Raw genomic sequence first — 19,469 nt, forward strand, 5'->3', positions numbered from 1 at the left:
TAAGACAACAGTCTTTGAGAAAGGCCGGTACAATCAGGACTGTATTCCTGATCAGCAAGAGAGAGGTATTCAGAACAGTTTAGAAGTCTCTGTGTCTGGGTAAGGTGCAAAAACTGTATGTAGAACAGGTGAAAAGGGAAGAAAAAAAAAAAAAAAAACCAACCTTAATTACTTCAGTAGTCTGATCATATCTTATAAAGTGTTAAATTCAGATTCACCTGTCCATGCTTATAGTAAGTAGTACCTTCCTTCAAAAACAGTCATAACTTTTGTATAATTCAGTTATGTCGTCCCGCTCTTCCTTCTTCTTCCCCCAGCTTTATATGCTGAGCGTGATGTCATATGTATTTTCAGCACAAACCCAAACCATAGCCCCATACCAGCTGCTATGAAGAAAATTAACTCTACCCCAGCCAAAACCAGCACAAGTTATTTGAGAATAAACTAACATTATTCATGAATAATATCTGCACTCGCAAATGTTCTTGCCTGTTGTATAGAGCAACTCTGACTCAGCAAATGAATAATTGATAAGGTGTAAGCCTATGAGCAATTGGGATCTTTTCTGATCTTTATGTGAGAAAGAGGTTTACTTTCATCTATAGAATGAGCAGAATGTTTTGGAGAAATTGAAGCTGGATGGTTAAGAGCATTAAACCTTGGCTCAGTACTCCGGGGTTTTGTTCTCAGAGTTTCCACAAATGTTTGTCTGAAAGAAGGAAAGTTTACAGGAAGAGATAATGCTCAAAATTTAAGGTAATTTTAAAGTTTGAACGTTGACTAGGTTTAAATAATTATGCAGCTGCATGGTGGGGAGGAGATAGAACATGTGAGACAGCAGGAACTGTTCCTAAGCAGAGAGTACTGGATCTTAGTTCCCAGGCTTTGAAAATATTTTGTAGGTTTTCCTGACCTTCAGAATATGTCTTACTGGAGATCGGATTTCCCTTTTTCTTGACTGTGTGATTTCTTTCCGGGGCATAATATATTTTCATTTTTATTTCATTTCCATAGTTCCTGTGAAATGTTATGACTTCTGTTTGGGTTTTGGCACAGCAAGTAGCACTGTACAAAGTCTGTTGGTGCACAGAAAACTTACTTTTGACATTACAATATTTAAGACTGGATGGAGTGGCAAAAGGTCATTTGCTTTCTGACTGGGGTAGAGACGGATGAGACTGAATTAGTACTTTGAGAGAATTTTTTCTGAGGGGTGATATACTTTTTTTTTAAGCATAGATTATAATGCAATGATACTAGAACAGGTTGAGATCTAACAAGCTTCCAGCTTTGTAGATGGTACTGGGGGAAAGGAATTGTTCAAAATTCCCATCTGTCTCCCTTAGACAAGTGTCCTCATTTATAAACCCGTTATAGTCAGGTGCATGTTGGAAAGACACACATTTGTTCTTCAAAGCCAACTGCATGCCTGGTTTATAGCATGCCTTTTAGGGTGGTTTTACATGGTTTTGGTTTTGTGAAAAATGTAGTTTGAGCCATAGATTATCTTTATCTGTTTGTTAGTTAATACAAAGTTAATGTAGTTAACGTATTTCACAGACAGCTTGATCACGCTTGCTGGATTAATTAATGTTTTAACCACAAAGTCAAATTGACAGTCCAGATTGTAGGTGATGCCATGTTTGTATGTAATTACTTAGATTATCAGAGGGTGGATCATTCAGTATTGTAGAGAAAGCTTGGTGTCCCACCTTTACTTGTGGATTAGCAGGTGTCACTTCTTCAGAGTTGCGGGTAAGACCAGTGGCGGTATGATTGTCAGTCTTCGTTCTTGCAAGAAATGTTATTGTATCATCATAGTGCTGGAATTCAGTGAACATGCTTGGGAAAATATGTTTTGATCTGTAAGTGGTTTATTTGGTCTGGTAACTTTGGGGTAGTTTCTGTGTCTGTACAATGGTGCAAATGATTTACAGGAGAGGTCTAGAACTTAATTATTGTTTAAAAGCATTTTTAAGTTCCTTGAGGCAAGGTGCCATGAAAATACAAAGTGCTATTAATTGGCTCATCAGACTTTAGAGAATGCCACAGTAATTACATATTTAATAGTCTTTCAGTAGTTACTGTGGTGCAACAACTCAGCAATTCTGTTGTAAGCGAACGTTTCCATCAGTTTCTTTCAGTGTGCAACTGCAGTGTCAGGAGAAGACGGGATGGAACCAGCCTGTGAATTTTGCGTGCTTTTGCATTAGAAGCATGAATGCTAAAAACATTCATCCTGATTAGCCAAAGGATGATGTATGTTTAAAGTTACTCCAGTGAATAGGGTCCGAGCACTGGCTTCGTAATGAGAAGTGGCATTTACCATGCTTTGCTGCTCTGATTATTAACCACTTTGGAAGTTTGCCCTGCAATAATGGAGCAGTTCTAATCTCTTTAGAGATTAGTAAAAAGAAAACAACCTAATTTTATTTTAAAGGATAGTAAATGATTTTAATAAAGTGGCTTAACACCTGGAATTAGGACTTCAGTGGGGACCAGTCTGCCCTGCTACTTTTGTACAAATGAAGAAGGGACTGACGGTTGTGTTCAGCGTTCTGCCGTAAATCCCCCAGCAGGAGTCTGGTATGAGAGAGGACTCGAGGGAAAGGAAAAAAAAAGGATGAAGGAAAATAAATATCTGTACACGGTATCCCTGATTTAAAAGCACAATTCTAATACTGTACAATTCTGATTACAGAGTTACTAGAAAAGAAAGAGTTTATTAGAGGCCTAAAGGAATAGAAATGAGATGATCACAACAGAAATATGTGCTTTACTACTGGAATGAGAAGTATGCTTTTTTTGGCCCTGAACATGTCATGGAATATTCAAAACGCCTGTTTCATGATATAATAATGCATCGTGTCATTTCATGATAACATGACTAACAGCTAAACTCTAAAATTTAAACCTAACTTCAGCACATAAGCTTTAGAGATAAGCGTATAAATAGGTCAGTGTACATATAATTTCAAAACAGCCATGGGAAATAGCAAGGGAGGTACATCACGATAAGCATTTTTAGCGGTACACTTAGGTACACAGCCTTAAGGTGTATCCTGACCAATTAGTGGCATTTTACAGCTAAAATTAACATGCTTACATTTGTCCTGACCTCACTGCAGTGTTTGTTTCTCACTACTTTCTTATTTTTAGAATTAATATTGTGGCAAGCAAGTACAGTGCAATATGGTGAATACCTTCCTTTAGAGTGCAAGCCTCTGTTTATGTTACTTAATTTAGAACTATTCTGATCATAAAATAACTACATGAAGACTACACTCAGCAATTTGATGTCCTAGAAATTTTCCAGAGTACTTTAGAGATGCTCCTTAAGACATTTCTTCATGTCTGGCTTGTTAGAGAGACAACATCACCCATTTATCTCTGATTACTACAGGATGACATACAGCATTGTGGCTACAGGGTTTAATTCTTATTTCTCTGTTCTGTTTTTGCTGTTCTAAGTAAGCAACTAGAAACCAAAACAGTACTTTCTACAGTGGAATTAATAGCTCTTCCCTGGTATGTTAATTACATCAATTGCAGATGTCACTCTAATAGCAGCTCCTACTGTTTTTAAAGCTGTAAGTCTTATATAATTCCTCTTCTAATATTAATTCTGCTCAATGGTACATCTAAAATATAGCCATATTAACTGATCTAAAGATACCTGAAGCTCTTTAAGCAACAAGTAGTGTGGGTACCAGGTGGGGAGATAACCTTCATCTGACCTCCCACACTGTTCTGAGGGAACAGTTAGTGCTAAATAGCTTACATTAAAAAAAAAAAAAAAAATCATAATACCATTTCCCAGCGGTTTAACTGCTGGAGAGCCAGAGCAAACCATCAGAGATGGGAGACAACGTTACCTAGCTCAGGCCTCTGAAATTTCTAAGTAGCAAGGAAACTTTTCTGGGTCAGTCTCAGTTTCTGGATTTGCCTCTACGTAACATCTACCTGAACAAGAGCTTTCTATAAACGCATACAAATCCTCGCTGGGGAACAGGATGGGAGAGTTCCTTGCCTGAGAAAAACAAAAGCTCTCCATTCCCCTAAAAGCTAATCCTGCCCTCAGGTAGTGCAGTTTGCTTCTCTGGCCTTCTGCCCTGACTTACAGGAGTGCAGAAGCAAAGATGAGGCAAAATTAAACTACACAAGCAGAATCAGGGGCCTCTGGCTGGAGCTGCTGTCCGTGGAGGACTACGTAGGTAGGCCTTTGAGTCACACAGTGTAGACTGAGTTGTTTTTCAGAGGGGAAGAAAGGAGGTGGTACAGGCAGCCCCTGACAGGAAAAATGGCAACGTCTCTGACATTCCTCTTAAAACCCTGCTCTCGTAAGTCCTGTCAGAGATTGAGAGGACTTTATCCAAAATCTGAGACAAGTGTGTTTTGGTCATTAAATTCTGAGACAGGTTAATGTCAAAGCATAAACCATGAGACTACACAGTGCCGGAGAAATGGTCCACAAGGGCAGCAACCTGTTTGTCACGGCAACAGCTGAAAGTGTGTGAGGGGGAGGAAGGGATGTGAAATTGCTTTCTCTAAAAGAATACTACTTTAGAGATTACTGAAAATATCATTCATGATAGGATCCTCATTTCCTTAATTTGTTTAAAGGCTACATTTTCGGTGGCTTGTTGGATTGTTTTGGGGTTTTTTTGAAGGAATGGTAAAGGATGGCTTAAACACATCTTCACTGAAGGGAAATTAAGCTGTTGTGATTGCCTCTACACAGCAGTTAAGGCACATTTAGAATATTTATATTGTACATTCTGAATAGGAAAAAACCCCAACCCTGCCATTGTTTTGTCAAAATGCTATCGTGGGTCAAGAAAGCTCACCTCTTGAGCTAATTTGCTGGTCTTACTTAAAATCACTTGCTATTATCCAAAAAATTATTTCTCCTCTGTTCAAGCTACTACATTTGGTTAATGTCTGAGAGAAGCAGCAAGATGAATAATCGTGATACCTGGAGCCTTACTGCCAGCGTTTACCGGAAGACAGAATTGTTCTCTGTCCCCGTTCTCTGGGCTGTTTCTCAGAGCAGACCCAGCCTTCTCCGGAGGTTTCCTCCTGATATTTAAGCAGTTGAAACTCACTTATTCGTAGCACGCGCAAGAACCTGTCTCGGTGCTTTCATCCCTGGCTGGTTTGAAACTATTTGAAGGAGTTTGAGCAAAAAATGCTGTAGTTACCCGAATACGAATCTGATGAGTGAACCTAGTGCTTTAAAACACTTTTATCGTTACCTTCAGTGAAGGCAGTTTTTGTCTTGCTGCTTGCAGGTTGCCATTCACTTGCACACATCTGCTTTATTATACAAAGAGTGCCTGGGTGTGTTGGATTGGTTTTTGTTTTTTGGGGGTTTTTTCCTCTCTTTCTCTTCTGGTGTGCTCACCGTTTCCAGATCGTTTATGAATTTAAAATAACAGAAGCTTTATAGCACGTAGATATAGGTTTAAAGGCTAGTTTAGACTAAAGGATTGGTGAAATCGGGAAAGTTAAGACAGAAGGAGGATAAAAGAGCATGTATTGGATAAGCCTATTAAGCAGAGGGTGCGAATTACACCACTTACAGCCAGCTACAAAACCTAGTTTAATCCCCTCCTTTAAAAAGTAGCCATTTGTAAGCATAGTCCCTTGTTTTTGGCAAAGTAATGTAGGATCCCAAAATGTTTCTGTAGTCCTAAAGACAGCAAAGCATTCTATGTAGAATGAAGCAAAATGTGTGGTAGAAAATCAACATGCGATCAAGCAGTGGATTCACAAGGGAGATTCATTTCCTACAGAATCTGCTCAGCCACAGAAAATGAGAGCTCAAATACTCAGAGCGTACCTAGGGCTCATTAACACACACTGCTAAGCTTTATACTATGCAAAAATGAATTATTGCTTTATTGGGACACCCTCGATTATGTAACTGCACCTTAATGGAAATAAAATAGAGCATACGATTTTCACTGTTGCCACTAGCAACAGTTCTGTTATTAATTTCAGCCTACATTCCCCTCCTGAAACAAGCACTTCATTGAAAGAAAACCCTGTGGGACAGGTAATGCAGAAGGTTGTTAATGCACAGTGAGTCAGTGCTTTTGGGATATATGCTAAGAGTAACAATGAACATACTTCTTTTTGCATCCCATCCTAGTAATTTTTAAGAAAATCAGGAATTGTAATTCCTATAATTCCCTTCCTAAAGCTTTTTTTAAATGTGCACTGTCAGCTAGCATCTGTGCAGTCATAATCCTGAAATAGTAGCTTTAACACAGATTTCCATATTTTCTGGAAAATATCCACATTTGGGGAAAAATGTCAGCCTGATTATCTAACAGAGAGGTTTTTCTTTGTCAAAGTGAATACAAAATTGCTAAGTATCCAATTTAGGAAAGCTTTCCTGTACAGCACAGCAGTTAAGCTGGGACCATCTGAAGCACTGGGTTACTTGCTCTCCCGAAATGGGACCTATTCAGACAGTAACAATTGAGGATTGGATTAAAACGCTCATCTTTCCTTCCATTTTTCTTCAGTTGCACCCCAGCGGTATTTCTTTATCTATTTCAGCCCCAAAATTGTGCTTTTGTAATTGAGTAGATTTTATTAAAAGCCTGAAAATTCCCCCAGACTTTCATAATTGGTGAACTGAAAAAAACAGACTTTATATTCCCTGAAATGTCATTACCTATTTTTTGAAGAAAATAAATAAGGCTTTTTAATTAAAGAAATGTCTCTTTGTACAGGGAAATATTGAATTTGTATGTACTATGATGAAATAATGAATTCCATTCAGGCAAATTTATATATCTTATAATATGTGTGGTTTTCTCAGCTGCCATAAAATTGCTATCATAACCATAGAGAAGTCAAAGTAAAATGGGCAAACACAATCCTGGTATAATTCCACGGACTGAAATGTATTTTTGCTGTTGCTTAAAGTAACCCCAAATCTGTGTTACTGGTTTTAAGTATAATCTGTCTGAATCTCAGTCAGTCATAGAATTAAACACAATTTAATTGTTATCAAATGGTAGAAATAAGTCTTTGTCTTTAATTATGGGCTATTTTTTTCCTTCCACATAAAGTAATTTGTGACTAAAAGCTTAACCTTTTAAAAAATGCTCTTTTTTATGAACTGGAAAAAAACACCTTCCGCACATTCTTTCATCAAAAAAATCTATGCGTGTTAAAAAGAACTGCATCCCAGTGCCGAGGTTTAGGGCAACTTCAGTAACCTCTTTGGCTGCACCCGCAGGAAAATAGATGTGTTGCGTGGTGTATTACCTGCTCACCATAGTAGCCTTGCGAGTAAGCTTATGTAATGACCATGCTAATAGCTATGGGAAACTTGTGACATGCTCCATATAAACAAGAAATCCTCAGAAACCTGGGCAGACTCAAAGCACGTGGATTGCTTATGCAGCTAATAAAACATGCCCATTCAGAGTGTGTTGCAGGAGATCCCATTCACAGTTACTATAAAGCAAATGTGCATGTTAAGTATATTTATGTGAAGATGAACTCCAGAGCAAATAAAGCTGTATGTAGCTGGTTTTATCCCAGAAATATTTTATTACCAGAAAGCAGACAGCTACTTCCTTTTTCTTTTAAAGTTTTTACGAATTTCAGTAATGTGCCTATATGTCCCCTTTTTATTCAGATACATCTGTAAAAATGAGGTAGGCAAGATGTCTACAGGTTTTATTAACCAGGAGAAAACATGCCAGATTTCAGCTAATATCCATGGGAGTGCATAATGTGTTGAGCATTAATTAACTAGATATTTTGTGTTAGTTACTACTTTAAAGACAAGATTGGTCTTTGTTTTTCTCTCAACCTGGAAAGAAAGTGTGCACTTGTATTGGGGTAAAATAGTACTTTTTTCTTTTCTTTGGTCTCTTGTAATGTACCTTCTGGCACATCTATTGCCGCAGTTCAATTTTTCATAAATGAATATCATATGCTATTGAATTGTAACAGTCCTATGACATCAAAGAAGGTACAGCTCACTCATAACTTAAGTAGAATTCAAGTACCTGTACTTAAAATTACAGTCACTTCCCTCTTACCTGTAACATCTTTCTAGCATTAAGTGGTTATCAGATGAAAAATCATAGTTCAGAGCTCAGAACTCCTCCTTCTCCAGCAAGTTGCCTAACCATGCGTCTGGCACTCTGCCCCAAACCTGAAGCCTTTTTTCAGGCTGTGGCAATTTGATCAGTAGAATAGATTGCAATGTCATCTAGGTAGTCTTTCACTCAGCAGCAGGGAGTTGCAAGACAGGTGTAAACATAAACCCCTTGGTAGAAATTTGTACCTATATAAACACCAGTAGAGTATTACAGCAAACGCTGTCACCTTTCCTCGTTTAGAAGAAAGGCGTCTGCTTTCCGAAGGGAGCTTCATGCTCCCAAGTAAGCTTGTCCTTTTAGTGATGAGTGAGGTACCTAAGCCCACAGGAGGAAAGACTATAGCAGCCTCTTGTCTTCAGTCCTGGGTCTTCAGGCTTCCTTCTAGACTACCTGGCTGCTCAGAGCGTGCAGGCAGATGTTTGTTTCTTCTCTTAAATGTTTCCTCCTAACACCACTCTGTAACTTTACATCTAACTATACAGTGGCTATAGCAACAAGGAGCCAAAATTTGGGAGTTCGAAGCCTTCTGCTAACCTGAAACTATTTTCATGAACTGAAGAACTCTTAGGGATACTGAATATACGCTTCTCACATTCTAAACTAATTTCTGTGTGTCTGCATAGGGTGGAGGTGGAATGTTTGTTTATACTCATCATAGAAGACCGATCAGCTTTTAAGAGCACCTAACTATCCCTCCAAAGCGCTATATCATTCTCATTTTCATAGCATTTGGTTCCCCACAGGAGACATACTGTGCATTACATTTTTTCAGTCTCGCCTTATCTTTCTCCTTCAATAACAAATTCTTTTTTTGAGGGAAAGGATAATCCTGCGGTGGAGATGCTATCTTAAAACTCAGATATGTAGGTTTGTTTCCAGAAGACATTTGATTCATCATCTGTGAATTGAGGATAATGTTGCTTTTTCCACTTTCTAAGAATCTTGTGAAAATGAGTCCACTGTGGATAGAAAGGCATTCAGATATTATGAGGATGAGTGTTGTGGAAGGAATTAAATGTTCTCTGTTCGAAAACAATCGAATGAATGCCAAGCAGCGGCGGTGTGAAATGAGTGAAATTAAGCTCTGGCTCAAAACAGGTGTTTTTCATTCCCACAGTTCATCGAATCTGACTCTGATTTTGATGCAATATAATAAATACACTGTCATTTGTTTAGCTGAACTGAATAAAATCATTGTTACAAAGTGCTAAGTGATCTGCACAGTAACATTTTCTAATGTTATTTGGCACACATAAGATAAAAATAGTAATAGAAATTACTCATATAGTAATAAAAATAACTTCCCGTACAGAAAAGATACTAATCACGTCGGTTACCAAAAAGCAGCAGGAGCACATGAAATAGTTTACATGGTTTTCCAGATCCAACTAATCTCTCTTTTATTCTAAAGGTATTCAGATGATACTTAAAACTTTTGCTGAAAGCTTTCATTACATTTTAATGGATGTTACCCTTTAAACAAGTTGTATTAAATCCCCTTGGTTTAGAAAGACTTCAAATCAAATTCTATCTTCAATGCTGCTTTTTAAGCTATGTCCCACTTGCTGTTCTTGCAGATGAGGAAATGTTTTTAATCTTTTGTAAAGTGCACAGCTGAACGATCTAATTTAGCAGTGGTTTCATACCACTGGGTTCTATTTGTTGCCATTTAATGACTTTATTCTGCATGCGCCTTCATTTGTACATTGCAGGAACAAATGGATGTAAAGGAAATGATTAATTTTTACCAACTTCAGAACATCGGTAAGGCTGTCTGTATCAGAATGATATTATCAACTTTTAAAAAATCACGCTATTAGGACTTTTTGGAGGACAGTACTTTCATAGGGAACCGCTAATGAGTCAACCACCCACCTCCAGCTTGAAACACAAATGTAGCAGATCTGGAGAAAAGGATAATTGTTTGCTATTTTTGCATGTTTTACTTTAAGCCACAATCCAAAAAATATTTAAGTCAATCTAGAAACTACTTTGGCTCCACTGGGCTTTTTGAGCAAGCTTTAAACGTATAGAGAAGGGATCGTTGTATTTCAACTGGAAACTGAAATGCTGTATTTGTACTAATAACTGAAAGTGAAGAAGAGGCTTCAGTAGGCTCTACAAAGATTTTATACCAAGTTTTGCAGGTGATTATGCCTAACCACACTTTTCAGAGGGATTTACCATGAAGACTCCTGAGAGCTTCTACTAATTTAGTTATTAAATCCTGACTTCCTACTTATAGGAGTAGCAGAGGTGCTGCATCAGTGGTAGCACGTTCTCACAGCAAGCGGAGGCACAGGCACACCAGTGCGGGCAAGTTGCCCGGGAGCAGGGCGCGTTGCTCCCACGAGAAGCTGCCTGCACGCGGCTGCGGTGTGCCGGGGCAGACCGACGGTACAGCGCGGTGGTGCAGCACGGCACCACGCACCCTTGCTCCCCTCACGGGAGAATTGCATACCTGTACTCCATCGTGTGATACCGATATGCCCAAAAGAAGCTGAGCAAAAACTCAGTTGCAAATTCCCAAGTATCATTTTGTGATTTGTACTCAAGAAGGACCCCCCCTGAACTGGGAAAAGGAAAGAGGGTAGCAACTTTCCTCCTGTATATCTCTGTAACAACTGACAGGTAGTCCCAAATTCACTCCTTGAAAGCTTCCACGTGCACAGAGGCGTAACATAGGCTTGACAGGTTTTTTTTCCTTTTTTTTTTTTCTTTTCTCTTTTATTGTTGGAAGAGGCATGTATCAGACTTTACCTAAAGGATTTTCAGCAGCTGCAAGCAAGAGCATTGGTACCCTTCCCTTTAACTTGTTCTGACATTGTAACGTTTTGACACTCCATCATTTTGCAAATGATCCAGGTTTCTTTTTCAAAATCTAACAGTTTCATTACTTGGGAACCATTGCTTCCCAGCCAAATACATAAATGATGACAAGACAACTTGCAACATACAATAGTGAAACATTCTAGTTCTTTTTGCCATATTTTGACATGAATTTGAGAGTTTCTTTACTTCAGAAATCAAAGTAAAACTTTGGGACTATGAAGAGGAGAGAAAAATGAGTACTAATGTTATACAGCAAGTCCTAAGAAAATGTTAACTATAATTCATAAAATTTATGTGATGGTTCATTCCTCCACTGTAAAGTCTGTGCAATTGGGTTATTTAAGGCAGTTGGATTATATCAACTAGTTGTATATTATTAATTTGTGGGTTTCTCATCAGGCATTTCACATCCTTTCAATTTCTACCATCTGCCAATAAATTATAGCTAAAGAGATTGGGCAGCAAACCCAGCCACTGTGTCTTTTCTGTAGATTGCTCTCTATCTATAGATTGTTGACAAGGCTGTGAACTTGTGTGGTGGATAGCATCTGTTTGCCTGGGCTGTTCAAGTTTATCATGTTCCCTTAAAAATGTGGAGGTCAGCTGGAGAGGCTGGAGGCAGAGGAAGGTGGCTGCTTCTCTGGAGCAACTCCTGATATCTGTCTATCAATGCATGTAGAAGTAAGTACACACTGGCATTAATAACAGTGTAGATGTTACATTTTTTAATTAAATTAAAATTACAAATCTGCATGATGGAGATGACTGCATAATTAGAATATCAGTCTGGTATAACAATGATTTCATTCAAGTTGCAGCTTAATCCTGTGTAATTGTCAAGGAGCTCTAGGTACCAGAATTGTGTATTTTCATTCCAGGCCCAACAGAATGCTGGATTCTGCATCTTTTGATTTTGGTTACTGTTCAGGAAGCGGTCATAAATTCAGCTCTTGCATCTGAATTTTCACATCCCTTAAAAATGCAGAGATGTCTGAATGCCCCATGCTCTGTTCCTTATTTCCTTCCCTCTGCACTTACTACTAAACTATTAATCATGGTTCATCCACTCTTGGTGTGCATTTTTAATTTTTATAGCACATGTTAAAATACTTTCAGCCACAGGTGACTGGGATGTTACTGACATAATTATTGGCTTTTATTAGATCAGCAGTGTATTATTTTAATAAACATAACCTTCTATGCTCACAACAGACTTTCTTTGGGCTGTACAATACATAGTTAATAATTTTGAATGCAGATGTGTTCTCTAGGGAAGTAAAGAAGATATGCCTGGCTGGAGAGTCTTAGGATGTTGAAACAAGAGTTAAAAATTAAGGCAAATTCTATTGAGAGATAAAGACAAATAATGTCTTTTTAACTTCAGACTTTTATCTTCATTCATCTAATCAGTTTCCTTTTAAATCACTTTGAGGGGAAAGCTGTCTCTCTCACTTTTGAAGGCATGGCGGTAAGAAGAAGGTTGCCATAGTTGAACCTGGACGTGATGCATCTCTCCTGCATGGAGCACACCTCTGCTCAGTGCCGCCCAGCCCAGCGGGGAGCCTGGGAGAGGGTGGTGCTGGCGGCTCAGCCTGCTGCTACTCACCCAGGGCTTGCCCCGGTGACTCTGCCTGCTGGCGTAACTCTGCTGCGTGCTGTTCGATTGCTCACTTTCATCTTACAATTCTCTTTATTCAAACTATACTAGTAGTATGGGAGTTTGATTAAATCTTTTTATACTTACCTGCATGTATAGAGTCAGACTTTCAGGTATGTTAGCTAAGGGCATTTAATGTAGTATAGGCTTTGGCCAAGCATCTGTATTTTTAAAAAGGATTTTCAAGAAATGGCTTATCCATCCACTCAGGCTGAGGGAGAGGTCATGTCACATATGTATTCCCAAGGCTGAAAACCTTGTGTGTTACAGACAGGGCCCATCAGCACTGTAATTACCTCGCTTTGGTAAAAAGAGGGAGTCAGAAAATACTGAGAGTGGTAGAAACAACCAGTGAATATTATTTTCTTTAAACAGGGATGTATATGGACTAGAGCTAGTCTAGGGTATCAGAACTATTGCTGTCAAGCAGGAAATTGCACGATTATCATAAACTGAAAGGTCAGCTCAGTTGGAAGTGCCAATTACTGGTAATGTATGAGGCGGGTTTCTTAGTCTAATTGGGAAATATTTTTAAGAGACAGTAGAAATCATGTGAGTGACTTGTGAACTTTGTGTTCCTCTAGGCGAATTACTGGGGTGGATTCCTAAGGGAGATGGGGAAAATGCTTCTAAAAAAGTGTGATAGATGTCTTTGGGCATCAGAGCCTTGTTAGCGGACTCCTGTCTTTGTCCTGTGTTTATTGTACCGATATAAAGTTCAACACTGCTGATGCAGACAGATTCCTACAGACTTAGGAAATAATCTTTGTTCGATGCCTTGCCACACTGTGGGCTTCCACAGGTGGGTGCTGTATTTCACCCTGTAATTTTTACGTGAGTAAATGGAGAGCAAAGACAAAGTGCTATCAATGACTTGACTTGGAGGAGATTGCAGTGCATCCACCGTGGACTCTTTACATCCTTACATATATGAGGATAAATAAATAATGTATCATGCATGCTCACAGGGTGTGTTAGATTGCCTAGAGCAGGAGCCTCTAGCTTTTGCCTGCCTCTTGGCCCATGGATCTGTAATGCATTAAGAGCAATTTTTCTGTCTTTGCTTGCTTTAACCTGGTAAGTTCCTCTGACCACAAGGATTGTCAGAGTCACAAAATCAACAGCCCAAGGCACACTTTTTGCTAATAAACTACTACATGCAGACTAACAGCCCAGTATACAGCATGGTTATCATCCTGTCATAGTGTTACCAGAACAAACTCAGTTTGGTCATATTGGTTTGGGGTATTTCCCCAATGCAAAGGTCGTCTTATTTATACCTGTCATCCCAGTGAACCACTCTGAAAGCTTTCCCTTCAGCTTGTAATGCGGAATTAACATGGTCTGTGAACTGCTATTGGTGTTTTAAGCTCACTTCAGAGACTGTGCCCAAGGTCTGACTGCCTTTGCTTGCTGCTCTTGCCTCCTGCATTCATATAGGCTCCTTGATGAACCCTGTGCACCTGAGGACACGAGGTGCGTGGATAACAACAAGGACAAAGAATATTTCTCATAGTCAGAATTTGGAGGCACAGTTTGATCTAGTACCTCTTACTTTTTGCTGTAAAACATATTACTTTCATTGTAAAATTGTCCCAATCACTCTTGTTTTTTGTCTCTTCACAGAGCGATGAGGTTTTAACAGTCATCAAGGCAAAAGCACAGTGGCCTGCCTGGCAACCTCTGAATGTGTAAGTAAGTAGGGACTAGTGTGTCTCAATAGCCTTGTGTTCAGTGTTGGCTAATGGACTGCTCTAAACTCATTGTCTCTTATAATCATTCACTCTTGTACAGAAACAGTCTAAAAATATTTTCATAGATGAGTTCTTAATCTTTCCCCGCCCCCCAACAATTGCTTTTCTCATTCTTTCCTCTTTAGCATCTCTCTGTTTTTTACATGCTTTGGTTCACTGTTACAGGAGAAGGATTATCCCGTGGAGTTTGTGCCTTCGTTGAACAATGATGTTTATTCAGTGCTTGCTCAAAAATGTATTGTACCATTCTACATGTAGTATTTTTATAGCATCCTGTGTCATGCGCTGTGGCAATGCGCTGTGGCAATGCAGCAAATCCTCAATCCACAAACAAAAAACTCCTAAAGGACTAATTATTTAAAATGCTTATCTGAAGCACTCTATGATAGCATCATGATCCTGATGGTAGTATAACCATGGTTGTTTCACCAAGTTAGACAGCCAACTAGCTTCGCAGGATTCTCACTTTGGGCTGTCTGGCACTCAGCAGAAAAGAGGACAAAACTCTTCTTTCAGAATATCTTGAGTTTAGTGATTGTCTGGGGGCTGTGGAGGAAGGTTGAGGTGGTGGTTCCTACATCCTTATCTGTGCTTGGCCCAAAGTTCATACTAATTATCCAGACTCAAATGACTGAGACTCGAAGAAGTGACTAAAGATGAGAACCCATTACAACGGGTCACCCCATTAACTGAGAGTCAAATTAAGTCCTTGGAGAAGCAGGGCAATTAGTCTACTGCAGGATTGTAGGGACCAGGTAGTCCCGTTTCCTCTGTAAAAGGTATAAGGGAAGCTGTTAGTGGAATACTGTGTCTGGTTTTGTCATCTGCATTTCAGAAAGTATGTGAAAATTTGGAGGCTAGTCAGAAAAAAGCTGCAAGAGTTCAGTTTTTAGAAAACTTCCCCACCGTAAGAGGCTTAGAAACTCTTAAGCAGCTTAGGACTTAAGCTATTCAGTTTATTCCCTCCCCCTCTGAAAAAAAAAAAAAAAGGTTAGGAGGTGAGCACAGCTTAAATAGTGAAAAGATTTCTGATAGCTGATCCTTCTTTAATCTAGAGAAAAACCCCTATGAAATCCCTCGTAGCATGGAAGCTAAGGAAATTCATGACAAGGAAATTCTCACTAAAGGTATGGGAAAAGGCTTTAACAGTGTGACTAACCTTCAGAGCGGCTTACCTGAACATGAGATGGATTTTCCATCACTTGAATATGTTTTAATCCTCAGACAGAGTTGTAGGCTCTGCACAGGAATTGTGGGTTAGACTTTTTGTGGCTGGCGTTATGCAAGTGGTCAGTCAAGGTGACAGTAATGGCATTCTTTACTCATGGTCTTACTCTCCTGAAATTCTCAGCCTTTGGATTTGGTAGTGTTTGCCATGTAGTGGTTGTGGATAGCATTTTTTTTTCCCCTGCTGCCTTCTTTCTATTCACTCCAAACTAACACTTTAAAATGGAAACTTCCTTCCACTTCTCTGTTCTACTACGGTGAGGTCTCTGACTGAAACAAGCCATTTATTTTTTCCTTCCAATTTCAGTTACTTTCCTGAAACAACATTTATGTGTGGTGTTTCTGTATCAAAGAGAACAATACTGTTAGGAATTCACTGTTCTGGGTGCTTGGAAGGCTTTGGCATTGACAGGAAAGTAGCTTTGTGCTTTGTTCACAGAAAGATGGAGAGAGGATCTCCTGCTCCAGAGTCTCAATCCACCATCTTTCAAACACACTGATTACATTACATAGAAAAATCAAAGCTAAGTAAAGTACGTTGCCCCTGGTCATAATAGCTAGTTTAATATAGCACTAAGAAACTTCACAAAAAAGTTGAGAGTGAACGACTTCGGAGGCTTTCTAGGCATAGTCTTTCACAGACATGCATGCAAATGCTTCTGCAACGTCCTCCAGATGTTCTTCCAGTCAATTCTTACCTTTTCTATATGGTGATTCTCACCTTTCAGTAACATCAAAAGGAATAAATTTTGGTACTTGTGCTTTCAGATGCTGTATAAAGGTTCCCCTAACAAATGTCCCTTCACTTTACAGGTAGTGTTGGATATTTTGCTTTTAAAATAACTTTTTATCGTATTTTGTCATGATGTCCTTATTTTTGATTCCATTTTAACATATGGTCTGAGCTTCAAAAGAAGACAAAATTTTCAATAGCCATTAACTTCTGGTGTTAATTTCCCATTTGGTGTTACGGATGGTCCTTCCTGGAATTCAGATTGGAGCAGTGCAAGTATTGGATAATGACTGCTCAGAATAAACATTTGGTCTATTATTATGCATAACACAGCCACCTTACTAATCAAGAATTGACTAAAAGTCACGAATAACCTTCTTTTGCATAATAATGAGTTAGGTATCTAATATATAATACAGCATGATAGTGGTGCCAAAGTGGTGTTACAATGTGTCACAATAAGCACAACCTAAAAACCTTCCTGAATGTGTTTTACAACAATTATGAAATGCATAACACTAGCGAGCCAATTTACAGAGGCCTAAAGTGCCAAAAGTTGGCAAATACAGCCTGCTCACACTTCAAAGTTTACCTCCTGAGTCCAGATAGTAATTTTTATTGCTAACCCTATCCAAGTTACCGTACCAAGTTAGTTATGGCGATAACGCTTAAAATCAGAGGGAGGAGGGGAACAATTACCTCCAAAACTTGTGGGAGGGCTGTAAGAGTATTGATGTATTTTCGCGCTGCTGCGGAGAACCCAGGATGAGGCAGCACGGACGCCAGGCTGCCACCCCGGGTGAACGCGCTATCCGAGAGTAACAACCCACAGTTAATGGGGCTGGAGTGCAGCGACACTCACAGAGGTGGTGGCAGACACTCTCTCCGCATGCAGAGGAGACTTCCGGGCTCGATAGTTGCTCACCGCAGGCACCAGCTCACTCAGACCCATCCCTTTCAGGGGAAACCCACCAGCCGGCGGGGACGGGCACTGCACCTGCCCCTGGGGCTGCCGGTCCCCTCCCGTCTTCCCAAAACAGTGAAGGAGACGGCAGCATCTCCTCCTTTCCCTGCAGAGGCTGTAGCAAGGCAAACTGCTGATTCTTGCCCACATCTTGAGCAGTTGGTGAGCCCTTGTGTTTCCATTCTGGTCACCTGTAATAATGTGTGAGAGGATGGTCTTGGCGGGGCACCACCCACGGATTCATCATGGAGTTAAATGGCTTTTCTTCTACTCTGTCGATACCGGTCAATGAGGCTGTGACCCCTGAGGCCAGTCGTACCTCATTAAGTAATGTTTCAAGCTCTGTAGGGATTGAGGGCATGAAGTGTGTAAGTCTGTGTCTAAATCTGACAGTGATGCCAAAACACATGACACCAGAAATAAGGGAAATATAACTGGGAGCTTTTCTTCTGCTTAAGGAGGAGAAAACAGAGAATTCTCAGTGCAGATCTAGTGGGCACAAAGTGCATCCCCAGGGAGAGGTCTTTGGCTTCAGACATGAGTTCAGGTGCAAGAAATTATAGAAGGGGCTGAGACAAGTTGCCAGCCGTAAGCAGGGAAGGATATAATGACACTAAGTAATTTCCTCAAATGCTTTCTGTTAATTACAATTAAGGCTAATACTCTTTAACATAGTCGTCTCCCAGTACAATATAATGCTGTGGAAACTACATCCTGCCATAGACTTAACAGTTCACTGTCTTTTATCATTGCTCTCCTCAGTTCCTCTATATGCCTGTTCTTTGTCCCTGTTTTTCTTTTTCTTTTTCTTTTTCCTTCCTATCACTCATCTTCATTATCTTCCATTCAGTTTCTTATCCAGGGAACCAGCATGCAAAAAACTCTCCTGCATGCAGGAGACAGTTTTGGGTGATCCTCGTGAACTAGCTTTATGGTTGCCCAACCGAGAGCGCAGTATTTTAACAGGAGAAGGAGTGCCAGACCAAGTAATAAAACACTTTGCTGTTGCTTATGTTTGTATTACCGAGTTGTGTGTCTGAAATTCTGACTTTAAAGTACTTGCAGGGAATGCATTCTTCCTTGAGTGTAATGGTATCAGTATACAGCATGCTGTCAAATGAAAGTAGTTTTTCTTATCTTGCTTGTATAAACAAGAGCACAGCTCATTGCTTCCTTCCTCTCAGCTGTGTTTCAGGCAGAATGAAATTTCACTTTCATATTCAGCTGCAAATCATTGGCCTTTGGCAACACGGAGGATAAAATACAGCAAATACAGATAGTACAACTGGTACCCAAATCTGCATATCTGGCACCTGTAAAATAATCAAGCCACAGCAGAAGAATTTGGGGATAAAGAAGGCAAGACTTTTCAAGATAGTATACATCAAGTTCCACAGGAGTTAATACCTTTAAAAATCTTGCCTTGAATTCCCTTCCCCCAAATGGATGCTTTTTTTGTTGTTGTTGGCTGTATTCGTTATGCCTTTATTTCAAATCCAGAGATCTCTATTGTGACAACCCCCTTTTCCGTTCCACAAGCACTTTTATCTAAGTAAGAACTTCCCAGGATAATCCACCAGAAGCAAATAAGCACAAATCCTGATCAGTTAGTCCCACTCTATACTGTGAATTATGGAGTCAGTTACAAGAAGCAAAATGGGACCCTTTGGGGAGGCGTAGGGGAGGGTAGGTTGTGGGGCATGGAAGAAGCTGTCAATTCCACATCTTGGCATGACCTGGATTGTCTTTAACGTGGTGAAAACCGAGCCACACAGTGTTGTCAGGGTACTTGCTGCTTTTACAGCTGCCTGTTTTTTCACGGTCACTATGTCCTCTGTGATTCCACACCACCAGGGAAAGGCATTATCGTACAGGTATCTTTCTTTTATATAGCAGCATGTTTGTTGCGGTGGTTGGGGAGTGGAAGAAAGCAGATTCTTCAGGTGGGTCTCCGAGTTTCCAAAATGGCAGGACCTCCATGACAAGATACCACATCAGAACAAGGAATATCGGTTCACCATACAGTTCTTAGCTCTTGAACAAAAAAAAGAGTGGAATTGAAAATGGGTGGCTGGACAGGAGTCACACGTTAATAGACATCTCTCTGGGTAGTTTGACATTTCAAAAATACGTCCAGTGTAAGTATATGGCTCTTTCTTAATATAGGCAA

At 39.7% G+C, this 19,469-nt stretch overlaps 1 protein-coding gene across 1 annotated transcript in view; it reads left to right on the forward strand.

Moving 5' to 3' along the window:
* The window catches only part of SPON1 (spondin 1), a 205,990-nt gene that overhangs the window by 157,487 nt on the left and 29,034 nt on the right, over positions 1 to 19,469 (forward strand). The window contains exon 7 of the mRNA XM_054827814.1: positions 14,248 to 14,312. Within this exon, the coding sequence (XP_054683789.1) occupies positions 14,248 to 14,312 (65 nt within the window). The remainder of the gene's footprint in view (positions 1 to 14,247; positions 14,313 to 19,469) is intronic.

The sequence above is a fragment of the Grus americana genome, chromosome 5 (genome assembly GCF_028858705.1).
Source record: "Grus americana isolate bGruAme1 chromosome 5, bGruAme1.mat, whole genome shotgun sequence".
In the NCBI taxonomy this organism is placed as follows: Eukaryota; Metazoa; Chordata; class Aves; order Gruiformes; family Gruidae; genus Grus; species Grus americana.